General features: G+C 39.1%; 2 protein-coding genes across 2 annotated transcripts; one reads left to right on the forward strand and one right to left on the reverse strand.

Annotated features, from left to right (window-relative positions):
- Window positions 1–415: 415 nt before the first annotated feature.
- Window positions 416–6,131, forward strand: LOC149225286 (uncharacterized). The gene is made up of 3 exons (XM_089379904.1): window positions 416–501; window positions 593–1,775; window positions 1,911–6,131. Exons 1-3 carry the CDS (start codon window positions 416–418, stop codon window positions 6,129–6,131), a joined length of 5,490 nt encoding a protein of 1,829 aa, XP_089236030.1.
- A 4,350-nt stretch (window positions 6,132–10,481) lies between these two features.
- LOC149225287 (ethylene-responsive transcription factor 2-like) lies at window positions 10,482–11,455 on the reverse strand. The gene has a single exon (XM_089375060.1). It carries the CDS (start codon window positions 11,413–11,415, stop codon window positions 10,651–10,653), a length of 765 nt encoding a protein of 254 aa, XP_089231186.1. The 5' UTR covers window positions 11,416–11,455; the 3' UTR covers window positions 10,482–10,650.
- Window positions 11,456–27,395: the final 15,940 nt, after the last annotated feature.

Consider the following 27,395-nt stretch of genomic DNA (forward strand, 5'->3'; position numbering starts at 1 on the left):
ATATATATACACATTTGTATCATTTTAATAAAAAACATTTTTAAGACAAAGCATTAACTTAGACCTATAATTAACATAAAATTCAAATTCTCATGTAAATTGAATTCTTATGACATGAGAGCTGACATGAGAGCTGACGGGAGTGAACTCGAACCTGGGTCGACGGTAGGGTTTCTGAGGTGCAGGTAAAACGGTGAAAGCGTAGACTAGGGAGGCGGAGTACGGCAGGTGAGCGTTGCTATAGGTAACGGCCAGGTATAATTGAAACTTTAAGTACAGTTTGAAGCAAAATAGTAGATTGGGACGGCCTGAGAGAACCAATGGAAGAAAGCCAGGGGGGGGAGAGATCCCCTCCTACAGAACTGTTATGTTAGGTAACGCAGGGACCGAAGAAGGGCAAAGGGGAAGATCGGAAATGAGTAGGGAACCTCCAGTCTTGGGGAATAAATGGCAAGCCAGAATGGTAAACAGATGCCTCCCTAGGGCACAGAAAAAACCGAGGTATGTGATTCCAAATAACAAATTAGAGAATTACCGCTGCTATATGAGAGATCACGCTTTAATCTGCAAATTTATACTGGCCATCTGAAAGGGACCTCACGAGATGGATTCAGCAGCGATGGCGACCAAAAGGGCATATAGATCTCAAATTGGGGGCTAAGGGCTTCTTTACAGTCATCTTCGCAAACCTTGCAGACAAGGAAAGGGTTTTTGAGGAGGGACCGCACTTCATGAACAATGCGGGTTTGTTCATAAGATATTGGGAAGATAGATACAACCCTGATGAGGAGAAAATTATGGCAGCCCCGATATGGGTCAGATTATTTGGGTTACCGGATGAATTCTGGGATCCTGAAATATTGGAAGGAATAGGAAATTCGATTGGTACTTTTGTCAAGGTGGCAGAATCGACGAAAAGAGGAAAATATAATTCATATGCTAGAATTTGTGTATATATGAATATAGCAGACCCTTTACCGGAATCAATTGAGCTAGAATATCAGGATGAACTATGGCAGCAGCCCATAGATTACGAACATATACCGTTCAGGTGTAGAAGATGCCATGTATACGGACACCTTGCCAAGGAATGCCCACAAAATCGATCAGTAGCGGCAGAAAAGGACAGCAGGGAGGAAACAAGGCGAGCAGAGGGCTTGGAAGGGGAGGAAAATGAATTTAGAGAGGTACAGGGGAAAAGGAAGCAAGTTCCGGGAACATCAAAACCCCAATTCAAGGCGACCACTTCACCAATTGAGAGTTGCAACAAGTTCAATATCCTTCAAGAGAAAGAAGAGGAGCTGGAGGGGGAAAAACAGGTAAAGAAGGTTACTGAGATAACTCCAATGGAAATCATTAAGGATGGAAAACGGAAAAGCATGAGTCCAAGTAGAGAGACGGAAGGAGAAATGGGTGAGAGGAAGGAGAATATAGAAGAACAATCAATGATAGTTACGGAGAATATCAAGGAAGTGGGTGCAGATGAAGAAAAGATAATGAAAAAATTACTTAATGAATGGAAAAAATTAGATGAAAGATTCATCCCGGAGAAAGAGAAACAGTTGTATAAAGAAACCTTTCAAAGATATAAAGAGAAGAAAGGAGGATTGATAGAAAACAGGATTGATCAAGCAGGAAACCAGGAGTCCCAATGTTCGGAAGGGGATGGACAAGGAAAAAGTGGAAGGAAAAAAGGGAGAAGAACTTTGAATGAATCAATCCAAGCAGTGGGTGAGACTTTAGTAAATTCAGGAAGGGTGATACCTCTGTCAGAGGTATTTCAACAAACTTCTAAAAAGTTTTAAATGATTGTTACAAGTTGGAATATCAGGGGATTAAATAGTAAAGGGAAACAGAGATATTTGAAAGAAAGAGTTAAGAAAGATAGACCAAGCATAATGATCATTCAGGAAACGAAAATGGAAAGCCAGCAGTTGGCAGGTATTATTAAACAATTGAAAATTGGATATGAGGTTATGGCGTTGGATGCAGATGCAACAGCAGGAGGCGTAGCCATTTTGTGGAACCCGGAAGAGGTAATTTTTGAACACTGGTATAGTTTGCCTAGAATACTTTCAGGGCTGTTTAGATTAGTGGGAATGGGGGAAAGCATTCTTATCACAGGCGTATACGGACCTCACAATCATAGGGAAAGGCATGATTTCTTAAAAAATATCCATACTATGAGAAGCTTAATTCCGAATATCCCGTGGATAATTGGAGGGGATTTCAATATGATAAGAGATCTACGAGAGAAGAGAGGGGGAATAAGGAGAGAGGACCAGAATATGGAGGAGTTCAATGATATGATTAGGGACCTGAGGTTAGTCGATATTAATACAGATAATGGCGTCCATACCTGGAACAATCGAAGAGGAGGACAGCATCAAATCGCTTCTAGATTGGATAGATTCTTGCTGTCAGAGGAAATTTTGAATCGAGATGTGTTTATTGAAGCTAAAATTTTGCCTAGTCTGGGTTCAGATCATTGGCCAATACGATTAGATATTGATATTAAGAAGATTAAGGGGAAGAAGCCTTTCCGATTTGAATCGTTCTGGCTTAGAGACCCACAATTCATCAGGAAAGTGGAGGATTGGTGGAATCAGAGCACAATCAGGGGTAAGGGGAAAATGCATACTCTACAATTGAAGCTCAAGGAAATTAAAAAGAGAATAAAAGAATGGAATAAGAAAGAATTCGGGAATATTATGGAAGCAAAGCAGAAATTAGAAAAAGAAATGGAGGACATACAGCAAAAGATCATTCTGGAAGGAAGGGATGACGAATCGAGTAGGGAGGAAGGCAGAATAATAAGTCAGTTGGAAGAGCGAAGAAAGCAAGAGGAGATTTTGTGGCGACAAAAATCAAGGATCAGATGGTTAAGGGAAGGAGAGCGGAATACAAAATTCTTCCATCAAGCTATGATTCAACATAGGCAGAGGAATAGAATCTTTTCAATTAAAAATGCTGAAGGAGACAGAGTAATAGAACAGGAAGAGATCGAAAAGACTCTAGTTGATTACTTTAAGGGAATTTTGACAGAAAACCAAAGGGATAGAGGAGAAGCTATAAATAATATTTGTAGTGAGATACCAAGATTAGTAACTGTGGAGCAGAACATGGCATTAATGAGGGCAGTGACAATGGAAGAATTAGGAGAAGTTGTAATGAATATGAGTAAGAATAAGGCTCCTGGTCCAGATGGGTATACGGTGGAATTCTTCCAGGCTAGTTGGAATTTTATGGGAAAAGATATATTAGAGGCCGTAGAAGAATCCCGAATGAGACAGCGAATATGGCCTGGAATAAATTCGACTTTTCTGACCTTGATTCCTAAAAGTAATAACTCGGAGGAACCACAGGGTTTTAGACCCATAGCCCTGTGTAACGTCATCTATAAGATAATTTCCACTTTGATAGCGAAAAGGTTGAAACCTCTCTTACCTAACTTAATTGCGCCTGAACAGACTGGGTTTGTGGAGGGGCGGCAGATCCTAGATGGGATAGTAGTATCTCAGGAGGTGATACATTCCCTAAAGACGAAAAAACAGAAAGGGATGCTGATGAAGTTGGATTTATCCAAGGCCTATGACAGATTGAACTGGGACTATCTCAGAGCGGTTTTGGAAGCCTACGGTTTTGAGAGAAGGTGGATAGCATGGATTATTAGTATGATCTCTACTCCAAATTTTTCAATTTTGGTTAATGGTATTCCTACAGACCCATTTAATGCCAGCAGGGGAATTAGGCAGGGGGACCCAATTTCTCCGTTTTTGTTCATCTTGGCTATGGAAGGATTAAGTAGGAAAATCAAAAAGGAAGTTAGCGAAAGGCGAATCAGAGGCATAAGGTTGTGGGGGAATAATTTGACTATCACACATCAACAGTTTGTTGATGATTTGATGTTATTTGGAGAAGCGTCGCTTAAGGAGGTGAGGAATTTCAAGAGGATCTTAGAAGTCTTCAAGAGCGCTTCAGGTATGGAGATTAATAACGATAAATCTTGTACCTTCATATTTAATTCGCATGAATCTATCAAAACTCATTTAACCAGAGTTCTAGGTTTTAGAAAGGGGGAGTTACCCACGAAGTATTTGGGTATCCAATTGGATATAAACCCTAATCGGATTAAAAACTGGCAAAGTCTGTTGGAACGAATCAGGAAAAGATTAGACAGTTGGTCATTCAGATTGTTGAATATAGCAAGTAGAATTGTCTTATTAAAATCGGTCCTATTATCTATCCCCATATACCATCTGTCTATTATGGCTGCTCCCAAAGGAGTTTTTGCCAAAATGCGAGAAATCCTTGGAAAATTTTTATGGGGCGGTCCCAAGCAGCAGAAGAAATGGACTCTGGTTTCATGGAAGAATGTAATTATGAGGAAAGAGGAAGGAGGCCTGGGAGTAAGAGACCCTGAAATTGTAAACAAGATTCTAGGGGCGAAATTATGGTGGAGATGGGTCCAGGGAGGAACTGATGTATGGAAAAGGATATGGTCCCAAAAATATGGCATGCCCGATACTACTGAAGGACGCTTAAGAATAGAGGAAACACCAAGAGGTTCACAGATTTGGGATTTTGCAAGCAGAAATAGGGATATAGTTAGGAACTTTGCCTTCTGGGAAATTCGTGAAGGAAACTCAGCAAGATTTTGGGAGGAAAGTTGGCAGCAGCGGGGCATTTTGGATAGGATACAAACTCTTCATGAAGTTAAAGAAACAGCGCAAAGAGCGGGAATGAAATATGTAAGAGATTATTGGAAAAGAGCCGAATTAAATGATATATGGCGAGCTTGGAAAAGACCGGATGAATGGGTTGATACCACAGGTCAGGAGGCTGGGCAAATGTATGACAGAGAAATAGCATCAAGGAAAATCAAGGTTCGAGAAGGTAAGGATATCCTTAGATGGGGTAAAGCGATGGTGGGCATGTTCACAGTAAAAGAAGCCTATTATTGGGTAACGAAGGAGGAAAGAGAGGAGGAACCAATAGGATGGAAAAAGATTTGGGAAGGCAAATGGTGGCCAAAAGTAACATGCTTTGTATGGTTGGTATGCAGAGGAAGGATCCTAACTTGGGATAATATGCAGAAAAGGGGAATGATTGGGCCATCAAGATGTAGTCTCTGTACCAAGGAATTCGAAACTCAGGAGCATCTATTGAATAACTGTATATATACTAAAAGCATATGGGAAGAAATTAGAGTGCTCTTTGGTATGACACAGAGGGATCCCGCTAGCATCAGGAATACTCTGTTTCAGTGGGGAAAAGGGAATTTCCAAAGCAAAGTTGTAAGGAGAATATGGAATCTAGCGATTGGTTTTGTAGTCTGGGCGATTTGGAAAGAGCGAAATCGACGAATCTTTAGGGATACTAGTTGGCAAGAGTCGAGAATTTGGGATGAAATCTGTAGATCGATTAAAGAAACGGTTTTATCAGAAGTATGGGAGGAAGAGGATTGGAGATTGAATGCGGAGGAACAGAGGATAGTCTCCAAATTAAACTTGGAATTTCAGATGATTTATCCTCATACGGAGCGGAAGATTAGAAATGGAATGCCGAGCCCCAATCATTATAGGTTGCCTGGTGAGCGACGGGTTAAATTAAACTTCGACGGGGCCTCAAAGGGTAACCCGGGACAAGCAGGTTTGGGGGGTATCTTCAGAGATAGTAGCGGAAACACGCGGTGGGTTTATGCTGAAGGAGGAGGGGAAATGACGAACAATGAAGCGGAATTATGGGCTGTTCACCACGGACTCCGGATAGCAGTTCGGAACGGTTATATGAATCTAGAAATCGAAGGCGACTCACAAATCACGATTGATATGCTGAAGAAATTAAGGGATGGGAAGAGATGGGAGCATGTGTCGAAGAGTTGGCGGACAGCAGGGATCCTACAGGATATTGAGCAGATGCTGAGTAGGATCGAGTATACAACAATAACACATGTACTGCGAAATGGTAACCGTGCAGCTGATCTATTGGCTAATTGGGGTAGTGGAGGATCGAACAGAAGCGTCGATTGCAGCTGGATATCATTACAGGATGATCCAAGGTGGGGCGGGTTAAAAACTATATTAAGTCAGGATCATGATGACGCGACCGCACAGGGAAGGAATAATTAGGAGCCTCCGGATTATGGCAAGGAGGGGGAAGGACAGAGTATTCAATGCTCGATCAAAGCGTCTGCAGGATCAAGATGATGGGATTAAAGTCATGAAGGATGGTAGTACTCAATCCACGGGAAGATTGAGCATCCCAAGAAGGAAATCGGGTAAGGTACCGAGGAGAAGTGGTGGTAACGCCAGCGAGTCAGTACTACTTTCCCATCATGGAAGAGTATATGAAATGGGTATTTATGATAATGACAGACTGCAGCGAAGTTTCAAGACGGCAAGGTGGCAGCATAGCGATAATATAGGGACTGCATGTAATCGGCCAAAGCCAAACGCGAACTCAGAAGAGCAGCAAAGAAGAGCGAGGAAGTGTAGAGAGAAATTACAACAGAAGAAGGACTGTAAGATGGCGGAGCACCAGGACAGGGGAGCAGGAAGGTGGACGAGGAGTAAGGGAGCAACTCCTGCGGAAAAAGGAAAGAGCACGGTCGAAGAAGTTCTGCAGAGGATATATTTTACTATCCAGGATGACTCGGACGAAGAGTTTGACATTCGCAACTATATTGCAGATGAGGAGCCTCAACGAACAGTGCAAGGAAAAGTGGGTATGGGGAAGGTACAAGAGATGGAAGCGGGGGACCGAGAGGAGGAGAACGAGGATCAGGTAAACGATGATGAAGTGGAGGTGGAGAGACGTGGACGAGGTAGAGGAGCGCGAGGAAGAGCTAACCAAAGAGGGCGAGGGAGGACTGGAGGACGAGGCAGCCGAGGGAATAGGAATGTACGTTCGGAATTTGAGGAGGGAGCAGATACTGAGGTAAGAAGAAGAAAGAGGGGTAAGAAAGACATGAGGAGGAGATTACAGGAAGCAGAAGAAGCATATGCCCATGATACTAATCCCAATATCAGAAGGATTATAGAGCATTTGGAGGAAGAAGCTATGCAGGAGATTTCAGATCCTGAGATGGAGGATTGGGAGCAATTCCTCCCTGATCCCGGACATACGAGAGGACGAATGTCCTTGTATAAACAATCTTTACATGTATATTGGGGAATGAAGCGATTATTGGCTAAAGCTATGGAACAGGTGGCTCTAGAAATGGCTGAACTGGTTCAGGGAATTCCAACTATGAAAAGGGAATTGAAAAATATTCAAGTGACTCTACTCATGCAAGACAGAAAGATGGATGATATCCTGCAGATGCTTCAAGCGGGTGGAATGGGCGTCAAGGTCGAGAAAGAACCAAAGACAGATGCACCAAATCAGTAGAAGATGCAGCTGCTGCTAGGAGGTTTTTATATATACTGTTTTTTGTTTTTTTGGAAATATAGATGATACTGAATCAGAAGGAAAACAATTTACCTATAGTAAGAATCGATGCATATTTAGCGTGGATAGATAGGTTGGTAATATACTTTTTTTGGATGGCTTTGAAAAACTTTAGATGGTTAAGCAACCCGGTTTCCCTTAAGGGCGGGTGAGACCTGTCCAACTTTGTAATATCTTTTATGTTCAGTAATAGAAAACAGAGTATCGCCTCAGCTTACAAAAAAAAAACTTAGACCTATAATTAAAGCTAATGTCAAGGTTGTATAAACTATTATGACAAGTAAAAACAATAATACAAGAGTAACCTCCTCTTTCTCACTATAAAGTAATTCCAAGTTTGTTATTTCCTTGGCAAAAAAATATCTAGCTTGTGATCTATTTTGCTCACTTGGTGTTGCAAAGCATCTATGCACAAGAGAATTTCATGTTGGGCTTGACTTGTTTTTACTAGGACTTTACCCATGATAGTTTTGATTTTCCATTAGAGATTTGTTGTATACATATAATCAGTTTTCATTGATTATTACGTAGGTATGGAATCGAATACCCTATATTTTGTTTAATCTCTTTATCTAATAGTAATCTTCTTTCCACTCTTGCTTCATTTTCAGAAATTTCAATTTCCTCTCTAGTTGCCTTGGAGGTATGTTGTCAATAATGTGGTGTAAAAGCCTCTACATGCACTTGGCCTCTTGTGCTTAAGGAGATTCCTCAATCTTGACTTTGTAATGGTTGTAAGAAGAACTAGGACGAGGCATGTTGTCTCTTGAAACCAGGGATGGAGGGAGTGGGATAGGTTACACAAGGAAAAGAGTGTGTGGGAGTGACTAGGGAACATCCGAAACAATGTTCAATGTTCGCTAGCCTGAAAGATGGAATAGAATGGCTTGAGGTTGAAATCGTCTTTTACAATTCATTTTCCATCATCGCCCATCTATCGGATACGATTATGTAGTTTAATTGATTGATAAAATTATTAAATAATTAATATTGAAAATAATTATGGTTAAATATTAAAAAATTTATTAATAGAAAATTTAATTTTGAAAATAATAATAATATTATTTTCTAAATATTTATATAAAAATGTGGTTAAATTAAACGATTTTCAAATTATTGTCTTTTGACAATATAGTAAATAACATGCGACTTGAAGGTTTCTTCAAATCCGTAACGGTAAAAATATAAATTAATCTAAAAATAAATGTTCTGTCATAAGAGTTGGCTTCGACGGTATCACACATAAATGTTCTGTCATAAGAGTTGGCTTCGACGGAACAAACTGAAATCACGTCAATGATATATCCAATGGCAAACGAACAGACTCTTCTCCAATTATAAATTTACATTTCCTTGTCACTGCCCCTTCCAAAATTTGTTGAATAGCCTCTGCGCACTCCTCATTTTGGCGCTTGCATACTGAAAATTCATAATAGGCTAATAAATCTAGGCATTGAATTCGAATGGTAAGTTTGATATTAAATTTAGCGAAAATTGCAATAATGTTGACTTTGACTCTAATGATAATAATAGAAATAATTATTAAGGAGTTTAGACTTCTGTGATCCATAACATTGTTTAGAAAATCTTCGGCAAAATCACATAATCAATCTTTTGTCGACGCGTTTCGAACCAACCAGTGTGGTTCATCGTCAGGACAAGTTGACGATGAACCACACTGGTTGGTTCGAAACGCGTCGACAAAAGATTGATTATGTGATTTTGCCGAAGATTTTCTAAACAAAGAAATAATTATAATAATAATAATATAAATATCTATAATAATAAAAGCAGCGATTTTTCTAGTCATATTAACAACATTAATTTATTTTATCGGGATAATGTAGCTAATAGTTTTAAGGTGCTTTTTTTCCTCGTCTAGCACTAGGGTAGTTAATCTTTCCAAATTTTTTTTCCATTTTCATGTTTTCAGTCTTTTGGAGAAGGGTTTAAACTTTGTGGTTGCTCCGAAGAGAATCCCTGTTCATGATATTATTTGTGACATTGAATTCGGGATACGAGATTTACTAGAGGCCTCTAAAGATATTATTAGGCAAGATTGCGCGGTTATCTTAAGAAAGGCTAAACCCCTTAAGAACAACCTTAACAATCTTGAGTTCGAAGCTCTCAAAGCCTTGAACAATAACAAGGACATAATTGTTCTAAACGCTGACAAAGGAGGTGCAACTATTATTCTTAATAGGGAGGATCACTAGAATAAGATGTTAGATCACCTTTGTAATAGCGAGAGCTACAAAAAGCTTGCTAAGAATCCCTTAAAAAAGATTTCTAAAACAGTGGCGCTAGCCATAAAATCTAGTAGTGTTGTTAGCTCCCTGAATAAGAAGTTTATTGAGAGCAGCCCTCTCACTCCTAGGATTTATGGTCTTCCAAAGATCCATAAGGAAGGGGCACCCCTTCGCCCCATAATCAACACTATAGGAGGGCTGACTTATCTTCTTGCTAAATCTCTTGCTAACATCAAGATTAACCGAGGAGATCAAGATTAACATTAAAAAAAAGTTGAAATAATTGTAAATGATAGAGAAAGTGTATACACCAAAGAATGGACAACCCCAAAGAATGGACACACTCGCTTGACCATAAGTTGTCTAGGGCAGAGGAAATTGGAGAAGCTCATGTCGATTCACCCCAAAGAATGGACAACCTCGCTTGACCATAAGTTGTCTAGGGCAGAGGAAATTGGAGAAGCTCATGTCGATTCCACTCGGTGTGAGTGGGGGTGATGTCATCCTTCCACATAAAAGCTCATCCACCATATCCTTCGACATCATCTCACTCTCCCTCGTAAATTCTTCCAATTTCACCGGACATTCTCTGCCAGAGTCAACTTTATCACTGGGGACTGTTGCCGCTTCTCTATATTTTCATTTGTGTTACTGTTTTCTGTGTTGGAAAGATAAAGAAAACAAAACAAATAATTCATACAAAATATGATGTTTTCTGTGTTGTTTTTCTATGGATTGTACAAAATATGGTGTTTATATTAAATTCAGTGAAAAATATTTATAAGTAACAATACAATAAAAATTATCTATCACTTAACTAGACTTGATTCAACACTAAAACACTAAATTAACTCTATATTTGAGTCAACACTCAAACACTAAATCACTAAATTAACTCACTCAGAGTAATTACAATTTCTAACGTTCTGAATCAACATAGAACGGGAAGTCAAGCAACTTCGAGCGGGAAATTAAGCAACGCCTTAGAACCCTGTATCTTGTAAGCGGCACGGTCATAAGCGAGAGCCGCCTCCTCCGCGGTATTGAAGGTGCCAAGCCAAACTCTAGCCGCCTGCCGTGCAGAGTCCCTTATCTCCGCTGTGAACTTCCCCGGCGACCTATGCCGCACGCCCCTGTAATTCCTAGCAACGTTCTTCTTCTTCGCCACCGGCTGCTGTGTTCGCGTTTCATGACGGACATCGGCCTCTTTCGTTTCCATAGCCGTCTCCTCCTTGTGCGTTACAGGCATCCATCCCTCGTTGGCGGTCTCTTTGAGAATCCCGCACAAGACCATGTCCTCCGAATTGTTTTCGTTTAACGGCAGCTTTGCCCAGGCGGCGGATAAGCAAGGGCTCACAGACGGAGGTGTAACGCCGAGGGAATTTCTGCGTTTCCCGCCGGCTGAGAATTTTTCCCAGCCCAAAGATTCAAGTCGCGGAACGGAAACGGAGAGCAAGGGACGGGAGGGCTCAACGGCCGTTGTCGGCATTTCCGTCTCCATTTCGATTTCGGGTCTGTTGCCGTCGACGGATTCACATGCCAGTGCACTCTGGATGAAGCTCTCTACTTCCGGGCTTGAGTTTCCCGTCATCGCACAGAAGGACGATTCTTCATCTTTGCCTTCGAAATCTCCGAGTAAATGGCTCCGGATTCGATCCAAGACGCTCATTTCTGTACAGAGTTCTCGTTCTTGTTTTGTGCTATAAATTGCCATCGTAGCGATCTGAGAACTTCTTGTTTAATTCTGATGGGTATTTATCAGTTTTTCTATGCCTAATAAAAGCAATTGACGGTGGAAACTTCAATAATTTATCCATCCAGCTGTGGAAACTTTACCCGAAACTTCTACCAGCTGTGGATTTGTCATGTGTCTTTTACGGCTATCCGTGCCACTACGAATCATTCTTCGTCATCATGTGGCCCCACGATAGGCCCGATATATTTTTAAGAGGACTTTAGTGTATGGTTTTTGATTTATTATAAAGTGATTTTGGATTTAATAGAGAAAGATTTATAGTATATGTTTTAATTTTCTGTTTACTAAAATGATTGGTTGATAGGTTTTTGGAGTTATTATGAGTAAGATTTGAAATTAATAGACAAAGGTTAAAAATTGTAAATATAAATGAAAAAGAATAATTTTAATAATAATTTGAAGTATAGTTAATTATTCTCTTTTGAAAAGATAAACATAAAAATCACATATAGTATAATTACATTGAAATGCATTTGTCGATGGACCAGCACAATGACACGTTCCTTATAAAGCATGATTATTTGCTTTGGACAAAAGTTGATATGCACATGATTGTTATTATTAGGCTTCATTTATTTTATTATTATTATTATTATGTAATTATATAAAACGTAGTGTTAATGACCAATTAATTAAAATATAAGTTTTTAATATTTCAAAAAAAATATAATAATTCATTATTTTGCTGGTTTTTTATATGATGTAAATGATTAATATTATTTATATATGTATATAAAAAATTTTAAATATTATGTAAAGGATTGATTTGTATTTATTAAATTTTGTTATTATAAAATTTAAATCTGTGAATGGAATATTGAAGAATAATTAGGAAATAGAGTTTCATTTTTTTAATTTTATTAGGTTTATTTTTAAAAGAAAGTTTTAAAATTATAAATAATCATCAATGGGTATTTTTAATTAAAAGGATTTATAGGATATTTTTTTGGTAGGGGATGTGTAAAGAGTGAACATGGTATGGGTGATGTTTTGTTGAGTAAGAAATCAGTAAGAGAAATATTCTCTTAAAAAGTAGAAATCTATAATGAGGTTACACTTTTGTTGGTTGTTGAGATTGCTCAAATCTTTATATCACATCCTTAATGTAGAAATTTAGGATGAGGTCACATCTTTGTTACTAGTTGAGATTGTTCAAATTTTTATATCACATATTTATGGATGTATTAGTTGTTTCTAATTTTGTATATTATTTTATTTTGTTGCAAGTTAATTTTATGCATTTATAAAATCTCATAGCTTGGTCCTATATTTAAGGATGAAGGTGTTTCCCAATTTAAGGGTTTTTCTTATAAACTTTGTTTTTTATACTATTTGGGGGCTAGTTTTTATTGGGTGGTTTTCATCTATATTCATGAAGGAACAAAATGAAATACATTTTTACAATCAAAACACAAAGATACAATGAAACTTGACTTCCATTAATAAATGGAAAATGTTAAAATTATGTAAATGCAGAATGAAAATAGAGTAGTTTTTATGGTGGTAGCTTATCTCTGAGAAGAGATGTGACGATTATGCGCCTTCGCGAGAGTGAATTATAATAAGGTCAAAAGGCCCTTTTTAGTGTCAGAAGCAATGAGGAAAGCTTAAACATCTAAAAACCTAACCCGAATAGATGAAAAACCAAAAGACTTATGGGCCCCATTGGGGTTAATTGGTACAACAACTTTCCAGGGCTATAACTTTTGCATGCAATATCCATTTGGCGTGCTTGGTAACTCGTTAGAAAGGTCTAATCGAGAATTACACATTTTGAACTGATCCAGGTTGCCAATGGCTATAGGCTAGGTCCCTGCCATGTAAAAAAAAACATCATTTATGGCCTCAAAATAACCCTAGAAGTTTAAGACCCGAAACATTGTACAGAAAAAACTACCAAGATGCAGAATTATGCTTTGAGCCAGTTGAGTAGGTGGGTGGCCATCAATATCCACCTAGATAAGGTTGTTGAGATTTTTCTGTTTTAGACGAAATAGGCAAAAATCCCAGTGTGTGACAACAATAGAAACCTGTTGCTGGATTAGCTCCAGGTTGTTGGGAGAGAATTAATGCATCCTAAATTTGATATGAGAGGCAGTTAGATTCTCCTTGCTATAAAATAGGCAGTCATACGGATAGCTGGGTGTAATGTGAGAGTTTATGTAATCTCCTGTTTATTGATTAATAAGATTGTCGATGCCTTAGTTGTGTGGACGTAGCCCAGATTGGTTGGGTGAACCACGTTAATTCCTGTGTTGCCTGTGCATGTTTTTTATGGCTGTGTATATGCTTTTATGTTTGCTGTGCATCTGATCTCCAACAATTGGTATCAGAGCGCATGTTGGAGGGGCGTATCAGATTGAGTGATGCCGTATACCTACGTGTAAATGCTGTTGGTGCTGGCGGTGCATTGATTAAGCACACTACTTCTTGATTGCGCTGGCTATATATATAAATACCCATATATATAAAAAATCCTGCTGCAGAAGCGTAAAACGGTGGAATGCTTTACGGCCACAGCCTGAAGTAAAACCCAGCGTATTCGTTGATATGGCGCTGATACGGCGTGCATTGACACCTGCGTGGAGATGAATTTATAAAACCGGCGTGGATATGTTATACAAAAACGACGTGGATATATTATAAAAATTGTGTGGAGCACTAGAGCGGAAACGTGTAACCTGGTATTGCTGGAGTGCGTGCGTGAATTGACTACTGGAGGTGCAATTGAATGGTCATGCGTGGATCGTATCACTGGCTGGTGCTGCGTGGAGAGTTTTTCCAGCGCCAAGGAATTCTGCTCCAAAACAGCCATTCGCAGATCTTTGATTAAAGAAATTACGCCGTTCCCAACGTCAGCACAGGAACAAATTACAGAATTGGTACAATTTTTATACTCAGTTTTAATACTCAGTTTTTTTTTTTATGGTATGCTGCGGATTGGCGCGGGTTTTATTAATAACAGTCGCGCCAACCATTGAATTAGCGCGGCAACAAATTAATTAAGTGCGCCAATGCGCTAATGAGCCGATTGGCGTGCATATGAGTGGGATTCTCGCGCTAATTCGTCAACCCTTAGAGCGTTTTTTAATAGGCGCGCTTCAGGTGCTCATCAGCAAGCGCCATTTGTTTTTTTAATTTCGAATCTGAGATTTAAACATCAAAAACACCGGGGGTTGTTGTTTTTTATTTTAAAAAGGCGAAGATAATCTGAGGCATAGGCATTTATTGAGATTCAATTTTGTTGTTTTTTGTTAAATTGAAATTGGAGATTCTTTGCTTTAGACGAGATGGCGAAAACTCAGAGTGCCCGATTCGAAATCGAGAAATTTAATGGCAAAAATAATTTCGAGATCTGGAAGGTAAAGATGCATGATCTGCTGGTACAGCAGGGCGTGGCAAAGGCGTTGTTGGGCAGGTCCAAACTGCCTTCCCCCGTGACAGATGATGAGTGGAATGAATTGGATGGAAGAGCCTTGAGCGGAATTCGGTTGTGTTTGGCTGATGATGTTTTATTTAACATCGTGTCAGAGACGACAACAGCTGGTTTGTGGACGAAGTTGGAGAAGCTGTATATGACAAAATCCTTGACAAACCGGATTCTCCTGAAGCGGCAGCTTTACGGTTTGCGGATGAAAGAAGGTACCTCGATTACTGATCACCTAAATGTTTTTAATATGTTACTGGTGCAATTAGACCGTCTAGATGTGAAATTTGATTCAGAGGATAAGGCAATAACTCTATTGTGTTCATTGCCCGAATCCTGGGATCACTTTGTTACTTCCATAAGCTTTAGTACAACAGACATCCTTGAGTTTGACGATGTTGTTGGAGCCTTGTTGTCTGAGGAGACGAGGAAGAGGTCGAATGCAGACACCTCCACATCAGAGGTAATGATGGCCAGAGGTCGCTCAAGAGAGAGACACTCCGGGGGCAAGCATAGCGACTCTCGTTCAAAGTCCAAAGGAAAGAAGACAAAGGTGAAGTGTTGGCATTGTGGCAAGGCTGGACATCTGAAAAAGGATTGCTGGAAGCGAAAGCAGGCTGCTAAAGAAGGCTCGTCGACAGAAAAGAAGGAAGCCAACACCATAGATACAGGTTCAGTATCTGGTTCAGGTATGAGTGATGAGGTATTGTCTGTTAATATGTCAAATCATGATCAACATTGGTTGCTAGATTCCGGTGCATCTAACCACGTGTGTATACATAGAGACTTGTTTAAGACATATAGATCAGTGAATGATGGAGTCGTGTACATGGGTAATGATGTCACATCTAATATTGTGGGAATAGGCAGTATACAGCTACAAATGTTTGATGGCACAACCAAATTGTTAACTGATGTGAGACATGTACCAGATCTAAGAAAAAATCTAATTTCATTAGGAGCACTGGATACGAATGGATATAAAACTGTAATTCAAGGTGGAGTTATGAAAATTTATAAAGGTATCTTACTAGTGATGAAGGCTAAGAAAGTAGGAAATCTGTTTCAGTTAGAAGGAAGAACAGGGTCAGTTCATGTGTCTACGGTGTCTGAACAGGATAGTAGTTCCATTCGCCTATGGCATCAAAGGTTGGGCCATATGAGCGAACGAGGGTTGAAAATTTTGGCTGACCGCAAGTTACTTCCTAATCTAAGATCTGGAAAGTTAGATTTCTGTAAACATTGCTTGTTTGGAAAACAAAGTAAACAAAAGTTTAAAATAGGCAAACATACTAGTAAAGGAATACTTGATTATATTCATTCAGATGTTTGGGGTCCAGCACCTACAACCTCGTATGGTGGCTCGTCATATTTTGTATCGTTTATTGATGAATTTTCTCGGAAAGTATGGGTCTACATGTTGAAAAAGAAGTCTGATGTTTTTACAGTTTTCAAGCAGTTTAGAGCATTGGTAGAAAACAGCACTGGTAGAACTATAAAATGTTTAAGAACTGAAAATGGTGGTGAGTTTACTTCCAAGGAGTTTGACAGCTATTGCAAGGATGCAGGGATCGAGAGACATAAGACCACGGTTTATACTCCTCAGCAAAATGGAGTTGCTGAACGCATGAACAGGACTCTTCTAGAGAGAGCAAGGTGTATGCTGAGTAACGCCGGGTTGCAGAAGGAGTTGTGGGCGGAAGCGGTGGCAACAGCTTGTTATGTGATAAACTGATCTCCATCAACGGCGATAGGCTACAAGATTCCGCAAGAGGTATGGAAAGGACACCCTTGTGACTATTCTAAACTCAGAGTGTTTGGTTGTGATGCATATGCTCTAGTGCCTAAACATCAGCGAACTAAATTAGATCCGAAATCGAAAAGGTATGTCTTTGTTGGGTATGGTGATGGAACAAAGGGATTTAGATTGTGGGATCCTACTACCCGCAAAATCATCATCAACAGAGATGAAAAGTTTGATGAATCCTCTCTTGTACAGTTAGATGTAGATAATAAATTGAAACAGGATGATGTATCTAATTTTCAGCACATTCAGTTTGACAACACTTCTGATGATAGTCATGATGATCATAGTTCAGATTCTAGTCAGGAACAGGTTTCAGAATCAGATTATGAATAGGGTTAAGATGAAGGACATGAATAGGTCTCAGATGGCGATCATGAAGAAGTTCCTACAGATAGTAGACAGCCAATTGTGGAAGCACCAGAAACATCCTTAAGGAGGTCTACAAGGATCAAACGTCCTCCGAGAAGGTATGATGATTATGTTACTTCAGTTGCTTTGACCGCTAACGATGATGAACCTTTGTGTTATCAGGAAGCTGTAGAAGGTTCAAATAGTGACAAATGGAAAGCAGCCATGAAGGAAGAAATGATGGCCTTAGGTAAGAATGGCACATGGGATCTGGTTGAACATCCCAAAGGTAGGAAAACTGTGGGATGTAAGTGGGTGTTCAAGGTCAAACGGGGTGTGAATGATACAGAAGACATGTACAAAGCAAGACTGGTTGCAAAAGGGTTTTCTCAGAAAGCTGGCATAGACTTTCATGAGATATTTTCACCAGTGGTTAAAATTGTTTCAATTAGAATTGTGTTAGCATTAGTGGCTTTGCTTGATTTAGAGTTGCAGCAATTAGATTGTAAGACTGCATTTCTACATGGAGACTTAGATGAGGAAATATATATGGAACAACCAGAAGGGTTTGTTCAGCATCGCAATGAGAAATTTGTCTGCAGGCTCAAGAAGTCATTATATGGCCTGAAGCAGTCGCCTCGGCAGTGGTATAAGAAGTTTGATTCTTTCATGTTGAGTCAGAAATATGTAAAAAGTGAATATGATCATTGTGCTTACTTTAAGCAGTTAAATAATGGCATGTTAATTATCTTAGTGTTATATGTTGATGATATGCTTTTAGCAAGCAAAAGCATTGAAGAAATCAACAGGTTGAAGACTCAGATGGCAAGGACGTTTGATATGAAAGATCTAGGAGCAGCAAGACAGATTTTGGGCATGGAGATTTTCAGAGACAGGAGTAATGGTAAGCTGTGGCTATCACAACAGAAGTATGTTGAGAAAATACTTTTGAGGTTTGGTATGAATAATGTGAAGCCTGTGTCAGTCCCTTTAGCTTCCCATTTCAAGATTTCTTCCAGTTTATGTCCTAATACATATGAAGAAAAGGATTATATGTCTCGAATTCCATATGCCAATGTAGTAGGATGTTTGATGTATGCGATGGTATGTATGCGACCAGATATTTCACATGCAGTTGGGGTTGTCAGCAGGTATATGGCAAATCCGGGTAAAGAGCACTGGTCAGCAGTGAAATGGGTGCTTCGGTATATGAGAGGCACAAGTAGTTATTGTATTACTTACAATAAGAGTAGTGAATCTGTTTGCGGATATGTTGATTCTGATTTTGCAGGTGATTTGGATAAGAGAAGGTCAACTTCAGGGTATGTATTTACTCTTGCAGGTGGAGCTATGAGCTGGATGTCAAAGCTACAAAACATTGTTGCTTTATCCACTACTGAAGCAGAATACATTGCTACTTCACATGCTTGCAAAGAGGCGGTTTGGTTGAAAGGTTTGCTCGGTGAGTTTGGTAGGTTACAGGACAACATCAGATTACTTTGTGATAGTCAAAGTGCAATACATTTGGCTAAGAATCCGGCCTATCATAGTAAATCAAAGCATATTCCAATTAAGTACCATTTTGTAAGACAGGTTATCACTGAAAGAGGAGTTTCTCTTGAAAAGGTGCATACAAAGGAAAACTGTGCAAACATGTTCACGAAACCAGTTTTGTTAGAGAAGCTGCGTTGGGGTTTGGCTTCTCTTGGCTTGCAGAAAAGATAAAAATAATAAACAAACAGGGCATCAGGCTAATTGTTGTCAAGGTGGAGATTGTTGAGATTTTTCTGTTTTAGACGAAATAGGCAAAAATCCCAGTGTGTGACAACAATAGAAATCTGTTGCTGGATTAGCTCCAGGTTGTTGGGAGAGAATTAATGCATCCTAAATTTGATATGAGAGGCAGTTAGATTCTCCTTGCTATAAAATAGGCAGTCATACGGATAGCTGGGTGTAATGTGAAAGTTTATGTAATCTCCTGTTTATTGATTAATAAGATTGTCGATGCCTTAGTTGTGTGGACGTAGCCCAGATTGGTTGGGTGAACCACGTTAATTCCCGTGTTGCCTGTGCATGTTTTTTATGGCTGTGTATATGCTTTTATGTTTGCTGTGCATCTGATCTCCAACAAAGGTTTTTTTTGAGAGAATGAGGGTTTCTAAGCTTTTGCAATGACAAGGAAACCAATATCACCACACAATATATATATGACCTTGCACGACGTATATCACCGAGAGAGGATTGATGACTCACCATTGATTGAAATGCAAGTAGGTCCTTTGGTTAGCTCTCTCCAACAAGTTGCTTACATGGGACAATGGACTAAAAATAGGTTGGATTGGTCATTGTCGATGATCTTTGCGCAGATTGGAAGAAGAAGAATTAGTTAATGACCTATTTGTGAATTATCTCTTTGCTCGAAAGGTCTGGTCATTTGTTGTATCTAAGTATGCTCCATCCTCCACTCTTTGGGACAAGATTTCACTTGCATAATGTATTAAAGATTGGATTTCAGAGAGACGGGTTCAATTCTTTCTAGCTCTCTCGGTTCCTTGGGTTTATACTATCTAGTGGGATAGAAACATGGCTATTTTTTAAGACAAAACTATTTTTGTTGAAGTGGTCATGGTTGTTATAGAATCTGTATTTTATGCCCATAGAGTGGATCTAAGAAAAAAGAAAACTAGGATTCCTATTATGTCTCAAGTGAAGAAAGAAATGGTTTGGGGATACTTTGATCGGGCTAGACAAGGCAATCCAATTTGCAGGGACAATGCAATTCTTTATCTTAAGAGATATCTTGTCAAACATATTCATTTTTGTCAAGGCATTGGCACTAACACTAAGGCAGAGCTCTGAGCTTTGTGGGCTCTTCTGTATGTGGCAAATTATTTTGGGGTCAAGAACTTACAACAACTTGGGAACTCCAAACTAATGGTCTAGTGGATGTGCAACATGAGTAGAATTGATGGTCTTTGTCTTTACCATATCCTTTAGGAAATCAAGAGTGAAACAAGTAAGTTGGAATGATTTGAGACCAAACACATATGGAGTGAATTAATATTGACACATATTTAAAAATATATTAATAATACAAAACCAATGTAATATGCGCTAGCTCAATACACATATTATATAATATGTATTATAACATCCAAAAATTTGATCTTCTCCACTCATACACATATTATATAATTTCTATAACATTCAAAAATTTGATCTTCTGCACTCCTATTATATCCGTGCTTAAAATTAATCTATATTAATAATAATATTAATTGAATAAATATATAATACTTTATTTTACACTTAAACTTTTTATTTTTAGCCATCTCATCTCTTATTAATTAATCTATTTTTTCATAACTCATTTCTTAATTTTTCACATGGGACCCGTGACCCATACACCGTGTGTGTAACTATACCATAATAGTTTCAAGTCATATGTCCGTCCCCCACCCTAGTTTCAACTCAAATGAATTTCTAAAAGCTATTGTCAAGATACATTTATGTCCCTCCCCACACTAAAAACTATTGTTAAGAGACATTTGTGTCCATCCCCACTCTTAGGTTGACAATAGAATTAAAGTGAGAGGGATTCTTGACCTTCGGCTCGCAATTGGCTAACGAAGAGATAACTTAGCCTTTAAGTTATCATGGGTCTCATATACATATTATCGAGTTGGTGGCACCTCTATCGTATTGTCCCATGTGAACAACATTATCAATATCGTTGACAAAAGATTCTAATTTATCACTCATTGATTTTGGTGTTTATTCGGAAGGTGAGACATCCATTTAAAGTGCGTAGATTTAGGTGGAGCGCTTATTGTACCATATGCACGGATAAGATTTGACTTTTCGAAGATTTGATTTATAATTTGAATGTGATGATTTTGGAATCATTTTGATAAATTATTTTTATGATTAGGAATAAAGGATTAATGTTTATGTCGATGTGTTATATTATATTAATATTATTATGTGTTGGAAGATGTAATTTTACTTGTTTTGGTTGTGATTTTTTATGTTAAGAGTTTGTTTTTGTTTTATAGGAGTGGTTTCTTTAATTTGGTGTGTGGTTGAGATATTCTCTCAACCAATTCATTGTGTGTTCAAGATAGTTTCCATATTTTGAAACAATATTTCCTATAGATATGCAATATCATATTTTATTAATGAGATACAAATTTCCTTATGGAAATTTAATATGGAATTAGAGTTGCAGGTTTGAGAGGGCCTGTGAATCCTTGAGTGGGGAGTTGGTGTGAAAAAATCCGGTATGGTAAGGAGGTGGAGCAACAACACAATGGAGAAGGTGCAAAGAGAGCAGTGCCATTTTGCGTGCTGCTCCAGGTGGAAGTCGAACGATGGAGAAGCGTACCTGTGTGGAGAGAGAGGTTCGACTGTGGAGGCCGCACCGTGAAGAGCAGTGTGGAGACTGCGTGCTGTGGAGGCTGCGAATCGGTGGGTGAATGGTCTGCGGATCGGTTACTGCTTGGTGTTGGTGTGGAGGTCGGAACTGAGGTCAAGCTATAATATCAGTGGCAGCCCACACTTGCTGCTCCGGTGCCTGCAAGTGCGAGTTTCCAATTGGAAGGCCTTGAGTGAATTTTGAAGGCCATTTAAAAAAAAAATTGGGGTTGTAATTTTTTAAATCTTGTTTGTGATATCAAGTTGGGGCGGAGTATAATGAATGTTGTGTAACCTTTTTTAATGTTGTGTTTGAAACAAACATTGGGAGTATAATAAATGCTGGGGTAGATTCAAAAATGGGATAAAAAATATATATTTTTTTAAATATGTTGGGTGCATTTGATTAAGGTTTAAGAAAAAACAAAGGGGATCTTGTCCCAGGAATTGTTTTTTTAAGAAAGTGCCCATTTTTTTTTCTTTGAAATTGCTTAAATTTCCATAAGGAAATATGTATCTCATTAACCAAATATGATATTACATATATACAGGAAGTGTTGTCTCAAGATAGGGAAACTATCTTGGACACACAATCAGTTGATTGAGAGAATATCTCAACCACACACGAAACTAGGGAAACCACTCCTATAGAATAGGAACAAACTCTTTACATAGAAAGTCACAATTGAGACAAGTGGAATTACATCTTCCAATGCTCCCCCTTAATGACTAGTCTCGATATCAATCTGCAAGATCTACATCAGGTCCAGTCTCGTAATTACACCTTGTACCTTGTTCATGCAATTGTCGATGTCCATATAAAGGAACAACCATCTACTGGAATGCATGGGTTCCAAATTGCTGCAACCGCCAGTCTACTAGGAAGTCCTTCACATACATGGTTCATCCAACCTCTCGGTTGTAGGAATTTACAGGGTAAGTTCCTCAGACAGAACACCAAAGGACACCGCTCACAAACAGATCACAGATCAATACACTAGTATTCTTGACGTGGTTAAAACTCACAAAGAGGGAAACAGTCCACAGCCTGAGCCAATGCGACCACTTCAGGAAATTTATTAATAAAAGAATGAAAAGTTACATAAGCTTCTCTCATGAACGGTTACCCTACAAATGACCCTCCCTACTCTTTAAATAGAGATCATGGACCAATTGGATGTTAAGCCACGGATCAAGTGTCGGTAATACCGAGGAGAGAATGAATCGTCGGATCACTACATATCGTGACCGTCAGATTGTAAGTTACAAAAGTACATAGTAAAGAAACACACTTTACCTAACTCTATACTAGACCAAGTTATACTTAACTATTTCCTATGTGTTGTAATATCCTAACATCCCCCCTTAAGAACAACTTGGGATAGGATTGAAGGATGTACAAATATGACACAATAGGAGAAGGAGGGAGGAATTAGAGCCTATCCCCCCTTAGTGACAACTTCCTGAACTCTAACCATAAATTGAAGTTTAGTAAACTTTGCCTCTGTGAGAGCCTTTGTAAATATGTCTGCAACTTGATCATCTATTGAACAATATTGCACTTCCAGAACATGGTCATGAATGATCTTTCTGATGAAGTGCATGTACAGTTCAATGTGTTTGTTGCGCTGATGTTGGACTAGATCTTTGCATAGTTGAATGGCACTTTGATTATCACACCAAAGTGTAGTTGGATGCTACTGCTGAAAGCCAGAATCTGACAGTATCTGACAAAGCCACAGGGATTCCTTACTAGCTTCTACAGCACCATGATACACTGCTTCTACTAAAGAAAGATAAATGGCACTTTGTTTCTTGCAAGCCCATGTAATAGGTCCTGAACCAAGAGTGAACACATAACCTGCAATATACTTCCGATCATCAGGGTCACCAGCCCAATCGGAATCAGTGAAACCAACCAATAGAGGAGATGCTTCTGCACTGTAATGAATCCCAAATTGAACTGTACCTTGAACATAATGAAGTATTCTTTTAGCTTCTTTCCAATGACTTTCATGTGGGTTTTGCATAAACCGAGCAATAAGGCCAACATCAAAGGAAAGGTCAGGACGAGTATGGGTCAGATACAAAAGTTTTCCTACAAGTTGACGATATAAGGTAGCACCAACTTCAGGGGAAGTACAAGTGACTGAAAGTTTGGCTCTTGACTGAAAGGGAGAAGGAGCTGTCTTACAGTCTTCCATGTGAAAATGGTGTAGGAGATCACAGGCATACTTGGACTGGGAAAGGGATATACCTTCCTTGGATTGCAAGACTTGAAGACCAAGAAAATAATGCAAGTGCCCTAAGTCTGTCATTTCAAACTTCTTTTTAAGGCTGGACTTCACATGGTTTATAAGGTTGGGATCACTACCAGTAAGGATAAGATCATTAACATAAAGAACAAGAATGATAAGGTACTTGCCCACTTTCTTGGTGTAGACAGTATTGTCAGAATGACACCTAGAAAAGCCAGTTTCTAAAAGAAAGCTATCCATTTTGGCATACCAATCCTGAGGGGCTTGCTTGAGACCATAAAGGGATTTCTTAAGCCGACATAAAAGGCTGGAGTCTATTTGTATAAAGCTAATAGGTTGTTCCATATAAATTTCTTCATGCAAGTCCCCATGTAAGAAGGCATATTTAACATCCATCTGATGGACTTCCCATTTGAAAGAGGCAGCAAGGGAAAGAATAAGGTGGATAGAGTTCATTTTGGCAACAGGGGAGAAAGTTTCAGTATAGTCAATGCCTTCTATTTGTGAAAAACCCTTAGCAACAAGACGAGCTTTATGTTTAACAACTTTTCCATCTGGTCCATACTTGGTTTTGTAAACCCATTTGCATCTAACAAGTTTTCATCCCTTTGGTAGAGGAACAATATCCCATGTATCATTTGCTAATAATGAATGATATTCTTCATTCGTAGCTGCATCCTAATCTGGATGGCCCGAAGCTTCTCCAAAGGTGTCAAGATCATAATTTGTTGAAGCTTGAGCCAGTAAAGAAGAGGCTCTATCGAATTGAGAACGTGTACGTCGTTGATCTGTAGGATCACTGGCAAGAGCACGTACTGCATCCCGAGTAGCAGGACCCATTTTGGAAGCTAAGGAGCTGAAGGAGGATCTTGAGAAGGTGGGGGAGGATTGTCATCCTCGCTATCATCATCTGAAGAAGAAATATTTTCACAAGTAGAAGGGATAGAGAGAGGTGGCACATCCGCCGAACTAGGCTCATAGGCCGATATATTTTCAGCAAACTTTACATCTCTTCTAATGATAACATTTTTGGATTTCAGTGGAATAAGTCTATAGCCTTTGACATCTTCAGAATATCCAACAAAAATACATTTTTCACTCTTAGGTTATAAAGCTTTATGTTTCTCATCTGGAATATGGGCCCATGCTTCACTTCCAAAAATATGAAAGTGACTTACATCTGGTTTAATTGAGCTCCATGCTTCTTCTGGAGTGATATTCTTTAAAACCTTAGTAGGAGTACGATTTATTATGTAATTTGCACAGTTAATTACTTCTGCCCAAAAATTAAGACTAAGTCCTTTATATTGAAGCATACAATTAGCCATTTCCTTTAAGGTGTGATTCTTCCTTTCAGATACACCATTTTGTTGTGGAGTATATGGAATAGTATGTTGCATTTGAATTCCATTCTTATTGCAAAAATTGATGAATTTGTTGTTAAAATATTCTCCGCCATTGTCAGATCTTAGCTTAAGAATTTGATGTCCAGATTGTTTTTCAACAAAGGCCTTAAAGGCCAAGAACATGTTAAATACTTTACTCTTGAGTTTTAAAAAGTATACCCAAGTGTGTCTGGAGAAATCATCAATGAAAGTTAAGAAATACTTGTAGCCAGAGAATGAAACAACTGGAAGTGGACCACATAAATCATTATGCACAAGCTGTAAAGGTGTTAACGGGAAAAGTGTCTATTCAGAACGACCCTATCCCACTAAGGTGTGACAGTGACCTTAGAAACAAACAGAGAAAACTACTTTCGTGTTCTTCTTTATGAACTATAAACGAAGAGGAATAGGGTGAACCAACCTGTGTCTTGCGCTAGTCCTTTGATCCAATCTCTCTCCTCTTTGACAGCTTCCAGCTACCTGCTCCCTTACTTGCCCAGCTTCACCAAGTTCCTGTAAGATCACAGAAGAAGAAAACTACACAAAGACATGGATTTATATTCATAAATAACTTAGGATTAGATTTAAGCTAAACATGCAAATATAACAAACATCAATGATACACAAGCATGTAGGAGAAACTCAAATAGTTTTATTGATATAACAAGAAGATCCAAGAGGAGTTACAACCGATGATTCCTGATCCAGCATCAACCTCCCAGCAAAGGAGTCCCCTCCTCACCTCCAACAAAGCATAAATCACCCAATACTCTGATATCTATCTCAAAACCAACAGCAATTCTCTGCAATGTACAAAATTCCAGCCTCTGGATCTCTGGGTAAGGGATCCATATATAGATGTATGCAAAGAGGATGAGTCAGCTTATGATTTGACTAGTGGCTTCTCTCTGTTAGTTCTTGCTTCCACTTGGAGACTGAGAGCCTCTTACTCATCCTTGGTCGAACTCAGTGAGGCAAGTGTCATTGGGGAAGATTCTAGAATCTTCCATTGTCTATCCACCTCGCGGAATGACACTGCCATTTGTCATTTCCCGCTCAACGCACCCTGGTAGTGCATTTAGGTGCATTGCAACGCACCTAGCTAGTGTACTTGGGTGCTATGCAACGCAGCTAGCTAGTGGAGCAGCTGAAATGATCCTGATTTGACTGATTCTGAGCAGTTTCTGGTGGAGAACTTCTGGGAGAAGCTGTAATTTGTTGACCTTGTTCCTTTAGGGGCCGGAACAACACTTTTAGGGACTTAGGATCCCTTGGTTTATGGACATTTCATGCTTAGAGCTGTAAGGCACAAAAATGTCTATAACAGTTGCCCCCTAAAGTATGAGGCCGTTTATCGGGTGAAATGCTTTATTAGGAGGATCCGAAGTTCTTTCAATGCTGGGAGGAGACCTGTAATAAGATACAATACAATACATTATCTTCATACTGTTTTCATGATCTAGCTGAGGCGGGCATTCCCATGCTCAGCTTTATAAATTCATTTTCATGTACATAGGACAGACAATCGTCTGATGGTAGACTGATGATTCTGATAGAGCCATCATCCTTTTGGTAGGATGATTATCTGTGCTGCAGTGCTGTACATTTCAATGTCTTTATTTTCCTGAATATATATCGCAGCCCGGATGGATGAAACTAGATCCGGGGTCTTCAATCTCGTCCGATCTTCACTCGAAGTACAAGTTGATCCATGTGAGAAATGTTTTGTAGTCGAACATGGAAAGACATCGCTTGATTACCAGTAAATGATGTAAACTGTTAACAAGCGCGAGAGGAATCACCGATAATGATGATGACCCTCAAGGTATTGCAGTACAATTCACGTGGTGTGAATAAAGGACTTGGCGTCGAACACCACGCAAAATCTTTCGGTCGAAGGTCATTGATGTATACCTGTCGCCGGAAGTGGGAAACGTGCCATTGAGGCATGCAAGCTTCAAAGTACTGAATGGGGTGTTCCTAGATCAACTTCTTGGATAATGAGCTGATGTCGACAAGAAGCGATTCGTCAAAGGAGGGCCTTAATGAATCCCACATCAATGACACGGAACGGAGCAAATGATTTTGATGGAGGTGAAAACGATCTGATGATATATGGTTCAGGATGGCAGTCATGAAAGAATGAAGTATAATGTATGGTAGTGGATGGGACACAGGTGACTTCTCTGGATGACTTCTCTTGAACATGTCGGCGACACTTATGTGATGGATTGGTAGCATTTACCCCAAATGTGGATGGTATGGCGTGACCATGGTGATGTGACCAGCGAATGAAA

Source organism: Pinus tabuliformis, chromosome J (genome assembly GCF_031772625.1).
Source record: "Pinus tabuliformis cultivar Carrire ecotype Pingquan chromosome J, CPIR1, whole genome shotgun sequence".
Lineage (NCBI taxonomy): Eukaryota > Viridiplantae > Streptophyta > Pinopsida > Pinales > Pinaceae > Pinus > Pinus tabuliformis.

Excerpts from the sequence above, each read along its gene's own strand:
- LOC149225287 (XM_089375060.1), bottom strand. The coding sequence starts at position 11,415 with ATGGCAATTTATAGCACAAAACAAGAACGAGAACTCTGTACAGAAATG.
- LOC149225286 (XM_089379904.1), top strand. The coding sequence starts at position 416 with ATGAGTAGGGAACCTCCAGTCTTGGGGAATAAATGGCAAGCCAGAATG. Across the intron at positions 502-592 it reads AGGGCACAGAAAAAACCGAG|GGACCTCACGAGATGGATTC; the intron begins GTATGTGATTCC and ends GCCATCTGAAAG. Across the intron at positions 1,776-1,910 it reads GGGTGATACCTCTGTCAGAG|GAAACGAAAATGGAAAGCCA; the intron begins GTATTTCAACAA and ends ATGATCATTCAG.